The sequence below is a fragment of the Medicago truncatula genome, chromosome 4 (genome assembly GCF_003473485.1).
Source record: "Medicago truncatula cultivar Jemalong A17 chromosome 4, MtrunA17r5.0-ANR, whole genome shotgun sequence".
Lineage (NCBI taxonomy): Eukaryota > Viridiplantae > Streptophyta > Magnoliopsida > Fabales > Fabaceae > Medicago > Medicago truncatula.
This window is the reverse complement of record NC_053045.1, coordinates 63400911-63417273: the sequence shown is the minus strand read 5'-3', so window position 1 is coordinate 63417273 and position 16363 is coordinate 63400911. Positions and strand designations below refer to the sequence as shown.

The 16363-nt window shown below is 33.5% G+C and overlaps 1 protein-coding gene and 1 long non-coding RNA gene across 2 annotated transcripts; one reads left to right on the top strand and one right to left on the bottom strand.

Annotated features, from left to right (window-relative positions):
• The first annotated feature begins 300 nt into the window (after positions 1-300).
• Positions 301-1213, top strand: LOC112421381 (uncharacterized). Its single transcript, XR_003011672.2, has 2 exons — positions 301-837; positions 930-1213. It is a non-coding gene; the product is annotated as an uncharacterized lncRNA (long non-coding RNA).
• Positions 1214-5299: 4086 nt separating this feature from the next.
• On the bottom strand, positions 5300-7379 carry LOC11437578 (proton pump-interactor 1). The gene has a single exon (XM_003610392.4). The coding sequence runs from the start codon at positions 7182-7184 to the stop codon at positions 5364-5366; it is 1821 nt and encodes a 606-aa protein (XP_003610440.1). The 5' UTR covers positions 7185-7379; the 3' UTR covers positions 5300-5363.
• Between the last annotated feature and the right edge of the window lie 8984 nt (positions 7380-16363).

Here is a 16363-nt window from a genome sequence, read left to right as displayed (position 1 = left end):
TTAAAACCAACTCAATAGACCTAACTCGTGGAGATACCTTAAGATGTCTACTGAAAATGAAAGATCATAATTCCAGTAGATTAGCGTTAAAAAAAACATGACATGAGGCCGACTCAATCAGATGATGACCATACTCACAATTACTTACCAACCAACCACTGACTTACTACTTTACAAAAGCCAATTCCTATTTGAATTTCAAGTGAGGTTGGCAGTGGCAGCAGACCAACTTACCCATCCATCTGAACTCCTAATAAATATGTATAGACTCAACTTTCTTTCTTCCTTTGTTGTGTAAGTAATTCAAAAAATATGCCTTTCTCCAATTGTCAAAATTTAATGTGTCCTCCTATTATTTGCAGGGTCGTTGGCAAATTAAATTAAATGCGTTACCACCAAATTTAAGACTCTGCATTTCTCTGTCTCCCTCCTCCCACATATTAAATTTTAAGAATCTCACACTTACTCAAACAAAACATATATGCCCTCTTCTTCACCACTCTTGTTACATTTTCATCGTTCTTTCTGAGTACTAAATGTTCTTTTGGTGACATATTATTTAAGCGATTCTAGTAACATATTATTGATGTCTCACATTGATTAACAAAGGTTTGTTATTGTTTCTTCAGAAAAAAGTGGAGGACAGGAGCAACAAGCTTTGTTTTTTTATAGTTGAGAATTACAGCTAGTTGAGATGAGATATTGGTGCGGTTCAATCAGAAGGCAGTGCTTTTATAATTCAAAAAGCTCTGTGTTATTTGATTGAGCCGTGCCAATATCACGTGTTAATCAGGCACAGCTTCTTTCTCCTCATTAGCAATCTGCAGCATAGCAAAGGTTTTTTTTTTTTCTTCAACAAGTTCTATAATTTAATAGTTGTGTATATGAATGTGATTGATTACCACTTATTTGTTTCTTTTCTTCTGCAGATTTTATCTTCATCCAGCAAGCTACCTAGCCATCTTACTAGTCTTTTTTCTTGTGACATGATAATGAAGAAGAAAAAAAAAACTCTAGTTGTGGGATCACACAACAAATGAATTGGTACGGTAGGTAGGAAATTAATTCATTAATCTGTTGTACCTTTTTTTCTTTCTTTTTTTCCTTTTTGAAGGTGGTAGGGACTTAATTCATTTGAGGACGGATCAATAGGCAACATATAAGTTTTTCTTTATGTTTACTTTGCTTCTATTTAAAGGTTCTTAGCTCAAAATATCTCTTTTTTTTTTTCCCTTGCTTTTATGTTTGAATTGTGAAGCACTTTCCAGACAAATGTATATGCATTAATTTGAGAAATATTTCCAACTAGAAAAGGTGTGGACAGTGATTTGATTCTCCAAGACAACATACCAATTGTTGCAAAAAAAAAACATGCTTGAATAAACTTCTGATTGCTACTATTTTTTTCATGCTATGTTACCTATAGGCTATAGCTAGCTTTAATGACCCTTCAACAAAAAAAAATCTACAAAGACCCCCTCAAAAAATAAAATCTACTACATCGATATTCCTATTAATTTATGGTTTATTCCCGACACTGTGACATCATTGTAGAATTTTTTTAAGGGTCATTAAAATTAAAATGGTTGTGTCCGTGAGTTTAACTCAGTTAATAGAGATATTGCATAATATATCTAGATGTTGGGGTTTGAATTCCGAACATTTCACTTAACAACTAGACTACTTGATAAAAAAAGTTGATAGGGTTATAATTTTGTAAACTTTAATGAAATAGTGTATATTACAATTTTGTAAAAAAAAAGGTTTGTAATTATATTCCTATCCATCATATAATATATTAATGTTTGTATCCCCGTGAGCTTAGCTTAGTTGGTAGGGATATTGCATATTATATGCAGGGGCCGGGGTTTGAATCTCGAACACTCCACTTTTTTACAATTTAATTGTGTAAGTTCTAGCCACTAGGCTACTTGACAAAAAAAAAATTAGCGTTTGTATTGTAATTAAGAAAACTAAGATGGTTATAACTTGTATTGACGTTGCATCCTTCTACTTTCAATTTGGATACTTAGGGACCTCTACGTTAATTTTTGTCTTGGTGTGAGGGGACAGTTACTCACTTCAAGACAAAAAACCCTCGGATTCAAAGAGCCCTTACAAAAGTATTTACATTTACCTCATTCTCTAAAACATTTCATTTAAACTAAAATGAATATATTTAATATAATATAGATGTCTCGTGTGTTTTATGTATAATAAAGTACCGTTTAAATTGAAAGAAAAATTATATCGGATACCAATCAGACTGACAATGTTGTATAGTACGGAAGTGTTAGAGGTTAATGAGTTGGATCAAAAGAGATAGGAAGACCTAAAAAAATTATAAGAGAAATTATTAGGATATATTTCGATGTTAATGAGTTGAATCCAAATATGATTTATGATCAAACGACGTAATTTGATCCATGTAGCCGACTCTAATTAGTGAGATAAGACTTGGTTGCTATTGTTGTAATATAATATAGAGATTAAACCTAATTTAACTCTCAATTCAAATAAAAATAAATTTACTGCAGTTGATAGCATTGTCACCAAAAACTTCAATGAATTTTAAAATTAAATTCACTCGTAAAAAAATTATTAAAAAATATATTTTTCTTTTATAGTGAATGCAAATTAAAACAGAAAAACTGTCTCAGAAAAGCTTACATTTGAAAATCTGGAAAAAAATACAAATGAAAATAATATTTTTAACAAGGCATCATATATTTGTGTTACTTATGTTGATAACATGCTCAGTACCTGGCCAAGTTCAAAATGGAATTGCAAAATGTATTTGAGATTACTGATCTTGCATAACACCCACTTCAAATTCAATGTTTCCCTTGAAGATGCTTTCATTTGGACAAACAACAAAAGTGGTACCTACTCTATTAAAAGTGGGTATCTTTGGCTGCTATCCTGAATGCAACCGATAACTCTTTCTAATTCTACCATCTCTTGGTCTTGGATTTGGAAATTAAAGCTCCCAGACAAAATCAAATTTTTAGTTTGGTTGGCTTGCCACAATTCTGTGCCCACCCTTTCCTTACTTAATAACATTGCCTGCGACTTGTTCAAGGTGTAATCTTCATGTTGAGACTTTTCTTCATTGTGTGCATGATTGTCATTACTCAACAAACATTTGGCAGCATACAGGATTTAACGACCCAGATTTCTTCTCTAACTTGATCGATCATGATTGGCTTAAAGATGGTTTGATCGGTCCTCAGTGTTTTTTGTTCATAGATTGTCTTTGGTGGGCTTGGCGTCACCGAAATAACATGTGTCTAAGTAATGAAACTTGGTCCACTCATCATCTCTCTTTCAACATTCAGAGCATTGTTGAGAACTTCAAAGTTTGCTTCAAACCAAAATCAAATGATACTTTGGACATGAGATTCATTAATTGGAACAATAATAACTTCTCTAGTGTCATCCTTAATGTTGATGGTAGCTTCCGTGGTTCCCCTATTAGAGCTGGCTTTGGTGGTGTCTTAAGGAATTATGCTAGTTTTTACCTTTCAGGATTTTCAGGTTATATTTACAATTCCTCTGATATTCTTCAAGTTGAGTTACTTGCCATTTATCAGGGCCTCTTGCTAGCCAAATCGATGAACATTGATGCACTTGTTTGCTACTCTGATTCCTTACATGGTATAAATCTCATAAAAGGTCCTCCTATGAAATACCATGTTCATGCTGTGTTGATTCAAGACATAAAAGACTTACTATAGCACAACAATATCATTGTTTATCACACCTTCGGAAAGGAAACCAATGTGCAGATTTTATGGACAAGCTTGGAGCTTTATCGAATGTGGACCTCCTCATCCATCCTTCTCCTCCGGATGATATTATGAGTCTTCTCAAGAACGACGCAACTGAAACTTTTTTCCCTAGGAATTAATTCTTTGTTCTTTTTTCTTACTGTTTTCCTCCTGTTCTTTTTGTTGTTTTGTTTAGCTTTGTAACAAATTTTTTTTTATAAATTCCTTAAGTCCTACTTGGCAATTGGCCCCACAAAAAGTAACTTAGTTCCCCCACTTTAGTTTACCTCAATAAAGATGCTCTAACTACTAAATAAAAATAATAATTTTGATGCCCTTAAAAAAAATGGTGTCCTGGGCTGCTGCCCCTCGCGCCCGCCCTCAAGGCCACCTGTGAGTGTAATTACAATTAAATTTTACTCATTCTTCATAGACCGCTTCCAACCAACAAAAATAATATCATTTTGTTGAAGTCATCCATTTAATAAGTTTATGGCATCAATTTAGGTTGAATGAACGTAATCCCTTTAAACATGGATAATAGTTTCGTCTTCAGGAGGGTGAAATCGACAAGCATTCTGAGCATAGCAAGAGTGAGTTTGAAATGAGATGTATAATCCCTCTAATCACAACGTCTTCAATTCTATCCTTCCAACATTTTAATTTGATATTTTGAAATCACGGATCTTCAAATCAATTTTAACAAATCGCCCGCCAATCAATTCAAAATCGAGAGTCTCTAGTTCTAACGCATCCTAGCAAGTAAGGTGCACCCATAACATAAAAATGTACCTAATAAAATTTCAAAAGTTATGACATATTGGTTGTACATATATTTTAAAGACATGATTTGTGTAAGACAACAGTGTTAATGAGGATGGTGAGTTAAAAAAAAAAAAAAAAAAGACACACACACACACTTTAAAAAAAGCTCAGTTTTTTTCAGTACCATTTTGTTGTTTTAGACTGATGATGAGTATATCCTTTTTTATTCACTACATGAATCTACTTGTGTACACATTAGTCATAAATTATGTGTCATTATCAAGTCCGTCATATTACATGCCAAAAAAAATGTGAGTAGTGAGTAACAAGTTGACATACATCTTCTACCTTTACCCTTCCAAAGACAATTACACTCAGGCTCATCATTAATGCAAAGCCATACTTTATAGTAAAATGGTATGATAAAGAAATCACGTACATTTTTTTAATAAGCTGAACTAGCTCATCGAAATTAGCATAAGGAATAATCGAAATTGAAATCTTGAAAGGAGTATACTCCAACATCTCATGTCATCACCACCAAACCAACCCATATTGGTTAAGAAATCATTTACGTTATGCGAAAAGGATAGAAAATCAGTTCAATCTAAGGTCAAAAAGTGTAAGAAAATTGAGCAAGCACAGCAAATAAACCTACACATCTAAACATGCTTAATATAAACAAAATTTAAAAATGAAGTATCCAAACTAGTGTGTATATAGCTTTCTTTCTAAAAGAGGAGCAAAAGCACAACAGGAGTATATGTTTTTTGTCAATTCAATGAGGTAAATTGGTTTCACAGCTCCTTCTAGAACTAAACTACTTCTTTAGAGAAGATAGGTGTATCCAAGCACCAACGGCAGCAGCACTAATAAAGCAGCAACAGTAATCCATGTATAGTAATTGTTGGACTTTTTCCGCTTCATAATAGCTTTTTGAATCGACTCTGGTCCTTTTGCTCGGCTTCGGAACCTGACACCACTCTCCTTTGCGACCTTTTCCTTCACTGGAGCCGGGGCCTCGACAACATCATTCACCATTTCCTGTTCGATTGCCTCAACTTCTACATCTTCCTGTTCCTCCAGGGGAGTGGTAACAGCTCCAGATTTCTTCTTTGCTTTCTTCTCGCGATCCTTAAGTTTTTTCTCAGCTTCCTTCTGTGTTTTGAGAGCTGCTTTGTCTGCAGCTTTCTCTGCCAACTTCTTCTTCCTTTCCGCAGCAAGCTTTGCTTTTGCAATTTCCTCTTCTCTTTTCATCTGTTTTAATTTCGCTGGATCGATTTTAGGCACTTTCGCAGCAGAGATCTCCTTATGAGGATTTTCAAATTCATAATCATCATTAATTGCTTCTAAATCCTTATTATCCGATTTAGTTTTCAAATCTTTACTTTTGGTTTTGGTTTGTTTCTGAGCTGGCAAAGTTTCAACTGGAGAAGGCTTAGGCTCCTCCTTTGGCTGTTTTGCGACGGCTTTTGGTAATGCCTCAAGTTCAGCAGCAGGTTTCAGTTCTTCCCGCAGTGGTTTTTCATCGGGGTTCCTCACACGCCCGTCCCTACCGAGCTGTCGCATATCCAACAATGACATAATTCTTTTCTCATAATCAGCCCTAAAAGTTTTGCCACCTTTCCAAAGCGACATGAATTTCTCACCCTCTGTCTGTAAAAGTTCATAAACAGCTGTAACATCTTTCTTAGCAGCCAGATCACGTGCCTTGGTCAGAAGTGTACGATTTTGGTAGAAATAGGAGTTCCCCTCATTATGTTGTTTCCTCAGCTTCTGAATGCTCTCAAAAGCTTGTTCTCTCTTCTGAGTAACATCTATCAGTTCTTCCTGTAGAGACTGGATATTTGTGTAAATGGTTTCCAGCACATCCTCAATTTGCTTGATTTTGGATCGAATCGCTTGTCTCTCCTTCTTCAAACCATCCAAATCCCCACCTATAAGCTTAACCTGATCTTGGATGGCATCTTTCGGCCCAATAGTATCCTCTAACTTAGTCTTCATTGCAGAATTGGCAATGACTTTCTCCCTTGTATCCTCAAGCTTTTTGATTTCTCGGACAATTTGCCTTTCCTCATTCAATGGAATGCTCTCGTGCTGAATGCGGTATTGCAAGCTATATATTGTATCGTTAAGTTCCTCCTCAGACGAGCATATACGGCGCCGACCTGCATTATTCAAGTTACGCAGCTTTCGCAGTGCCTGCTGCAGAGGCTGAATCTCTTCCATTTTCTCATTGATAATGCTCTGCAACTGCTTGTTGTCGCCTCTTAGAATCTTAATCTGAGAAATCAACTCTGATCTTTTCGACCACTTTGCATTCAGCGCTTCAGTGATCTGAAACCGAGCTTCATTTTTCTTGTTGATCTCTTTATCAAGCTGATCAATCTTCGCTTTGATAGATGGATCATCATAAGGTCTCCATCTGAAAAAGTAAAAAGAATGAATCTGCATAGGTGCAGGAAATTCTTCAGCAACATTTTTCGGGGTATTGGAATCCGCGACATCATCGTTGGCATCCCCTTCAACAAATCCATCTCCAAACGAGCCAAATATGATGGTATCACCAGCTCCTGAATCTTTTTCCAGCTTTCCATTATCCTTTCCAAGTGCAGTAGCTTTGCCTCCTTCAACACCATTATCCTCCATTTCGAACGGCAAAACCAAAGTCACAGTGTAAAAAACTAAGGAGATTTGTAAAGAAGACCCCTTTTGACAAAGGCTCTCCAAATCCAATTCAAAGTTTATGTAAAAACACAAAATTCAATTTTCATGAGAATGAGAATGAAAGAGGCCTATTATGAATTTATCAACTCCTGGGTGAATCAAAGTCTCATTATTTGTTAAAACGGTTGTATGATCAATTGTACAACAATTATCTTTACTATATATATATATATATATATATATATAAAGAGAATACATGTAACAAAAACATAAGAATAAATTTAAATATCAAAATAAAAGTGTAACAAACATAAATCTTCACTTTTTTTCTTTATTCTTTAAAAAAAGGTAACAAACTAGACAAGTTTATCTATACTTACATTTTCATTATTCAAATTATACTCTTAAATAACAATTTTTTTTACAATAAAGATTGTTGTTGGTGTTATTAAGAAACAAACTTACATTTTCATTATTCCAATTATATCCTTAAATAATAACTTTTTGTACAATAAAAATTGTTGTTGGTGTAACAAAAGAATTTAGATTATTATTTTTTACTATATTGTGGGTATCATTGAAATAGATAACTATGATTAGTTTGGTTTGTTATAACTTGAAAGCAACAAACATTTATATTTTTAGTTTTAATCAAAATCAAAATGTCGTGCCGTTCGTAATTTTTAAACATTAGTAATTATAATTATTTTAACAATATTATTTTATCTCGAAAGAAACAATAACCAAATTATTTAAATTAAATAAGAGAATAAAAATGGTTTTTTAAGTACTAATTAATTTGACAAGGGAAGACCTTGTTCTTACTAAGTCTTACAGTCAAAACAAATTTAATTCTTCAGAAAATTATCTGTGGATCGGTCTTTTTTATTAATATTCAATTTTTGATTAAAATAAAAAAAATCTTATACATTTGTACAATTAATCATACTCATAACATGCAAATTCAAGATTTGTTTTCTTTACCACTTGATAAGGGATAACGCATAATTTATGCATGGGTTGGGGTTCGAACACCAAACAGCCCATTTATTCATTCACTAGGCTACTCGACAAAAATAAATAAATAAATTGTTGAAGTTAACCAAATACATAATTACAAACGATACATACATGCTATGATTACTATGAAGGGACATATCAAGTGAGAGAGGTGTGTCTTATGGTAAGAGATGAGAGCAACAAATATAACCTTTAGATCAAACTGAACGGTCACGATTCAATTTCTCTCGGGTCTCAAATTTCATTACCCCACTCCAAATTCATCGTAACACTTGTGCACCAGATTTTCCAATCAAGAAAAAAAAAGACTATGGTTTTCTTTTCTTTTTTGGTTACAAAAATTTTAGGGTGAGGGGATGGTGCCCCAGTCCAAGGCAGGGAAGACATTCAGGCTCAAAGAGCACTTACAAAAGTATTTACATTTACCTCCCTTCAAAGGCACTTAGGTTTTCAAGAACAAGAAACTTAGGTTTTGGATTTTATCGTAAGAAAATTCAATTAACTTCGAGAAAGAAACACAGTGAAACCTGAATAACAATCACCATACATATTGTATTGGAGAGCTCTCATATTCCAAAAAAAAAAAACTACATAAGAAAAACAACAGTCAAACAAAAAAACTTAGACAAAAAAAATACGTACCTGTTGGCAAACTTTATCAACTTTGCTTTCTAACACTTTCAGCAGCAATTCTCAAAATCTCTTTTGTTTGATTACAATTCTCAAAATCACTATTTGTAGAGAAAAATGAAGTTTCATATTTTAGGAAATTTTAACCCACATTATTACTAATAATTAGGATTAATCAAAAACAAAAAGTTTCCTAAATGAGAATAAATCTGATTTATTACATTAAAAAATATTTTTATTTTAATTATAAATAATCAAATCAAGTTCATATAGTTCAAAAAGGCCAAATTCATATAAAAAAAAATTCTTTTAAAAACTTGATTACCTTTTTTTTTGTGTGAGGTTAAAAACTTGACTTAATGGTACAAATCTAATTTATTACACATTGTAAAAAAAAGCTAAAACTTAACTGGGTGTATTGTTCTAAATTTAAAGTGCATCATGATTTTCCTTTATCTAATAAAAGGTACAGGTAAGCATATCCTTATTTACTTATTTTAGAGACAATTTATTTATATTAAAGAAACTTTCTCATAAATATTTTGGAGATGCCGATTCATTTTTTGGTAGATTATTTAATTGCATCTTCTTGCTGTTACAAGGTAACATCACTACTATAAACAAAATTTTACTTTTCACATATTTTTTTTGACAACTTTTCACATTCATTTAATAACTAATATATTTAATCTATATTATACATCATATACATTAGTAATTCAATGAATTTAAAAATTAAAATTTTACTTATAACAATGAATGAAGGGAGTAGATAGATAAACGTAAAAGAAGAGGTAGATCGATAGACAAACAAAAAAGATCTCCAAGATTTGAACATATTCTATAGGCATTTTTAAAAAATAAATAAATAAATTTATTAAGAAATGACATTAATGACCATTTTAAAAAAAAACCTGACCTAGGCACAGTGGGCTAAATATGAGCTACCATTGGTATAGTAATTGTATTATATCTTATCTGTTTAGTGTTTGACGACACAACATGATAATTTAATCTATCTTGCCACTGTAGCTATCATTATTATCCTAAATATGAGCTAGGTTAGAAACCAAGAAGATATGATAATAAAATGAATTACCAATTTACCCCTATAAAGAATAATCTCAAATATTAAGATCGATATTAAATTAAAAAAATTTAATATTAATTTATTAGAATAATTTAAAATAAAATTATTATTAAAAATTAGAAATATTTGAATTATTCAAAATAAAATTTATTAAAAACTATTTAAGGGTAGTTTGCCATTTATATGTATAATATAATTCATATCTTTATTTTTTCAGGTGAGCTACTATGGAATCTATTATGTATAATAGAATTATTTACTCATGATTTAAAAAAAAAAAATTGTTTATTTAGTGTGTCAATGATTTTTTTTTAAAATTATATATATAATTACTTAATCACTAAGTTATAATTGTTTTACAGGGGTAATCTTGTCATGTATGCATGCATGCATGTATAATTATCATGTCATAGTTAAAAATAAAAGTGTTATATATTTAAACATAAAAAAGTACTAAATAATATTATCCTTTTTTTTTTAATAACATGTTATCATATTTCTTATCATGTGTACACTAAAGAGATGACAATATAAATCTTTATCATGCCACTATCTTATCCTATTTCCATCCTACTCTTTATCCTATCTTATCTCTATACTGTCATGCGCATAAAACAGACCTACTTTGCACTAACACCTCAATTGTATCCATTCTACATAAACATCACACCTTAGAAGTGAAAAATAAGGAACAACCAGTGCTTTTTTAAAAGCGTAAGAAGGGAAACTGATATTATAATAGAATACTTCATTTGTTTTTAAATATAAGCAAAATTGACTTTTTAGGTTCATTCATCTGATGATGTATGTGATCTATATTATGAACCACATACATCATTAAATGAATGAATCTGAAAAGTGAATTTTGCTTATATTTAAAAACGGAGAGAGTATGACTAAAGTGCAGAACTCAATTTAGTAAGAAACTGGTTCAAAATATGATTCAATTTTTATGAAAGATAACAAAAACATACTAATGGCATCTCCAATGCTATGTTCTATGATATTAAGAACACTGACTCGGCATGGTCACACCGAGTTTCAGCGGGTTAATTGCATATTTAGTCCTGTAGCCTGCCTGAACCACTGCAACCTCCGGTTCGCGGGTCGACCAGTCGAACCGATCGGGTCGGTCTGGATTTTACACACACAAACATGCACACACCATCAACCTCAACATCAAAGACATTAAACCCTAAAAAACCTAATGACCCACCACAAACTCTGTAGAGTGTCAACTTGAGTGGCTCATTCTAGTGATGTGGGGATATACATCAGTTGATCCACTTGAACAACCAGCGGTAATGACCATACTCTTTATCAGACAACAAATTGATTGAGGACGCGATATCATGTGCACCATCAAAAGAAGTATCGTCGTTCCACACGCTTAACATATTTGTGAACTATCACCAAACGTGCATTTTAATGTTATGCTTGTAAAACACTTCACCTAAGTTTTATCCTTATGCTTGGAGGACTCTGGACCACCATATGATATAGAGTTCTATACCTCCATCCTAGATAAAGGAGATCCTTTGATGGTGGCTTAGGGAAACCATGTGCCTCGCACATGGGCGAGCAATAACTTCCGGGCGGTTTACTAGTACAAAATGAAGGGTTGGCTTCAAGAAAAAGGGGACTTTTTAACAAAACCGAAAAACATCACCACACCACCCTTAGGTCTCTCAGTAAATTGTTGGCAAGGTTCAACAAGACGGTAAGTTGAAGGTCAAATTAAACGAGCCAATTCCTATGACATTTGTGTAAAACCTTCGATTTTATCAATTAAATTAAAAAAAAAAAAATATTGTTCGTGGATTACCTTAGAAACTTGCCTTTATGTGGATTCCTGATACAAACCCTCTAATTCTAAACCATGTTTCGAATATTCCAATTGGTCAAGATAACTTCCTTGTTTGTTTTTAAGCTTGTGATGATCGGAATGTCCTTAATCAACTTCTATCCGTGGAGAAATGAAGACTTACGACGAAAGGCATAAGTGCAACATGATAACCGGCAATGTCAAAGAGATTTAGTGGTTTTTTTTTTTAGGGAAAGAGATTTAGTGGTTGGTATGTAATATGTGTGAGTATTATTTTCATCTTGTATATATTATAATTGAAAATGTATTTTTTTTACAAAAACAAAATAATATGCATTCATTTAAATTGATAGAATATATCAAATACACTAACATTATCAACGTCGTTAAAAATGTAAATGGTGAATCTGCGAACAAACTCACATCAAATCATACAACGACAAAATGTCTACAAATAATATGATTAAATCTAAATCACGAGAACACTCATGCTTTCGGATATACAACGTTGACGCGCAAATCATTGATGAAATCCGTGATTGACCGAAGTTGATTTGTTAATAGGAATCAAACGAACACCGCAATAAAACGCAAAATCTAACAACGTTGCACAAGACGACAAACAACACAATGCTGCACTCTGAAAACGAAATCACAAAAAAAAAAAACACAAGAAAAACTTGATATATGTGAGAAAGGGGAAACAAGATGTAGATGGATAATTCTAGGTCAAAAAATCACCTAAAACCACTCCTAATAAATGAGTGAAAGAGAAAGAGAACTTAAAGTGAAATTATGCGTACTAAAAAAACTTAGGGCCAGCTAGATTATCATTTTTTTTTTAAGGAAAACATGCTTATAGCATTTCATTTATAATAAGAGTTTCAATACAATTGGGTATATTAAAATAAACGGCGGGACTAGCTAAAGATGTGGCCTCCCTTGCAAGAGCATGAGCAACCACGTTGGTTTGTCGCCTAACAAACTCCACCCTAGAGTTAGAAAAGAAAGTACTGAACAAAGAACGACAGGAGGAAATAATGCATCCAAATTCGGACAAGTCGTTTCTAGTAGAAAGGAAGGCTTCAGCTGTCAACTTAGAGTCTGTTTCGAAATCCACATTGTCAAACTGCATTTCACTAAACCATTGCAAAGCAGAGTGCACCCCTAAAGCTTCACCCACTTCCACCGAAACAGTACAAGGGTATGTCATAGTCTTAGCCAGAACAAACGTACCTTCTGCATCGCGAACACAAATACCAATACCTGTACAGTTGACGTGAGAAGAGAAGACCGCATCGATGTTACATTTGTATCTTCCGGACACGGGAGGCTGCCATGTGATTTGGTGTTGTTGAGAGGTGGAGGTCGTTGTTGGTTGATGATTCGATCTAGATACAAGAACATCCGGAGCATTAGCCAATTGCCAGTCTGCAAGCATGTTTCTAGCACGCTCGACAACCGCGGCACTTGTTTCTGTTACATCATCCCACACTCAGAGATTGCGGTGCTTCCATATACTCCATAATACAGATGACATACGTTGTGTTAATTCAACCGATAAAGTCTCTAACAGATAAAATATAGCTTTCGAAGCTGAGGCAGTGGTAGAAAGGGCGTGTTGCATCGAACCCCAAAGACCTGTTCCATTCCAAACCTGTATAGCAAAAGGACAAGCAAAGAAAACATGCATAAGATCTTCATGATTGGAGGCGCAGCTAGCGCAATTAGTTGGCCAAGTAACACCTTTATCCAACAAACGGACACGAGTCGGTAAACAACCCCGACACATGCGCCAAATTAAATTCTTGACTTTCGATGGGACTTTTAGATTCCAAATACCAAACCAATACCCCCGTCGCCAGTTATAAGATGAATCAATCAGTTCTGATACACATAACCTGTAAGCACTACGAACAGAGTAACACCCGTGCCTTTCTACTTTCCATATAATTCTATCCTCGTCAACCTGAGAAATCAGTGGCGTATGTAGTATTTTGTTTGCTATATCATCACTAAAAACTTGTCTAACCACCTGTTCATTCCAGATTTTATCATATAAATTCATCAAGCTGTTAACAGTAAAATTATGAACAAAGTGAGCACCTGGAATATCATTACTAATAAACTCCCCATTTGGCAGTCATGGTTCATTAAGAATAGGAATAGTCGTGCCTGAGCCTACACTCCATCTAGCGCCCCCACACATAATAAATCTAGCACGCATGATGCTGCACCAAACATAGCTGGGGTTGTGCCCAACAGTGGCCGTGAGATAGGAGCCAGAGGGGAAGTAACGAGCTTTAAAAATTCGAGACACCAGAGAATCTGGTTCTGTAATAAATTTCCATCCCTGTTTACCTAACATAGCCAAATTAAAAGCAGATAGGTCCTTGAAACTCATACCTCTGTGAATCTTTGGTGCTGAAAGCTTCTCCCAATTCATCCAATGAATTCCTCTTTGTGTTGTTTTACCGTTGCCCCACCAGAAGGAGTTCATCATCTTTTCAATGGAGTCTAGTAAGGTAGTGGGAAGCTGAAAGATACTCATCACATAAGAAGGAATAGCCTGCCAAACAGATTTTATCATGACCTCTCGACCTGCTTTAGAGAGACACTTACCACTCCAGGAATTGATTTTCTGCCAAACACGATCCTTGATGTAAGCAAAAGTAGCATTTCGATCTCGACCGATCATAGAAGGTAAGCCCAAATATTTACTTGTGCCCAACACAAGTTGGACGCCTAGAATATCTGTAACGTTAGCTTTGAGGTCATCAGGAACATTACGACTGCAATATATTTCAGACTTTGGTAAACTGATCGCTTGACCAGAAGCTAATTCATAAGTGGATAGAATATGCTTCATAACATGTGCTTGATCCTCGTTAGCTTTGAAAAAGAGAAAACAGTCATCAGCGAATAAAAGATGAGAAACTGACGGTGCTTGTCGACAAATCTTTGTACCGGTGAGGACACCTCTTGTCTCGGCATCTCTGATAAGCGAAGATAAACCTTCTGCACAAATAATAAACAGGTACGGAGAGAGAGAGGATCCCCTTGACGGAGACCCCGCCCTGGAATAATAGGACCGACCTGTGTACCATTTACAAGCACATAATAATCCACTGATTCGACGCACATACACATCCAATGAATCCAACGGTTATGAAACCCATCTTATTCAAAACAGCCCTCAAATAATTCCAGTCCATACGATCATAGGCTTTGCTAATATCAAGTTTTAGAGAAACATACCTGTCTTCCCCTCGCCTCTTGGCTTTCATAAAATGTAAAACCTCAATTGCTACCATAGCATTATCTAAAATCGCGCGTTCTGGGACGAAGGCGGATTGATTGTCGGAAATGCATTTAGGCAGCACTTTCTTCAACCGATTTGCTAACACTTTCGAAATGATTTTGTATAACACATTACAAATTAAAGTGCTATAGGGCGCCAGTCCTTCATGCTAACCTGCGTAGAACCTTTTGGGATAAGGGCAATGTTAGTAATATTCAAATCATGGGAAAATTGTCCCGTAAGCTAGATTATCATTGAAATGTTGTTTTTATCGGAAATGTTGATAAGGTAAATTTGTATGATATTTCTAATCTAAGTGTGCGATAATTACCTTAGATTACTATTGTGTGTAGAAAATTATAACCGTATTATTTTGCATTTAACAGGGACTCCTTATGCGATAAAAAAAAAAAAAAAAAAAAAAAAAAAAAAACAGGGACTCCTTAAAAATAAATGACCATTTAAAAATTTCCTTAGATTAGAAATTTCAAAAATAAAACCTCCTAAGATGGAAACACGTACAAAATAAAAATAATTTTTACGATACACCTCACAAATTAAAAAGTACCAATACTTGTTTCATAAATCTATAAATTAACGATTATGGACTTTTGTCAATTTCGCAGACGGTTAATATTGTATTTTTCAGAAATCTTTGATTTTATTCAATCGCACGTTATATTCTGTCACTGTTAGTGATATTTGATTTGATTGCCCGCATAATCTTGGGATTAATAGCAAACAATTGGCAACCGCATTAATATTCTTTTATGCCTTTGAGATTTTATTTTCAATTTTATCTTTAAAATGGTAAAATTATAAAAAAAAAAAAAAAAAAAAAATGAAGTTGTCATTTGTCTCGCATTGGAAACTTCTACCGTACACCTCATTCAGTTAACAATTATAATTTAGAAAATATCATTTCATTAATTATTTATAAGAATCATAATAAATTTTTAATATTTTCTCATAAAAAATAATCAATATTCTTCGTTATGAGTAATAAATTTTTTTTAAAATTTAATTTTATTTCGACAACGCTTTAGGTAAAATAAGATTTAATTTTTATAATTGTCGATGATAAAAAATAATTATTCTTCTTAAAAAAAACAACTCATTTAATCATTAATTTAATGATTTGGTGTACCGGTACACCCCAATATTTAGATGTACCATAGAATTTGTCTATTACATTTGCATATAAAAAGATAATAGTGTTTATGTGTCTGCGATTAACTTAATTAAGAAAAAATATCATCAAAAAACTTAAGCAAATATGTAAATCGTTAGTCGAG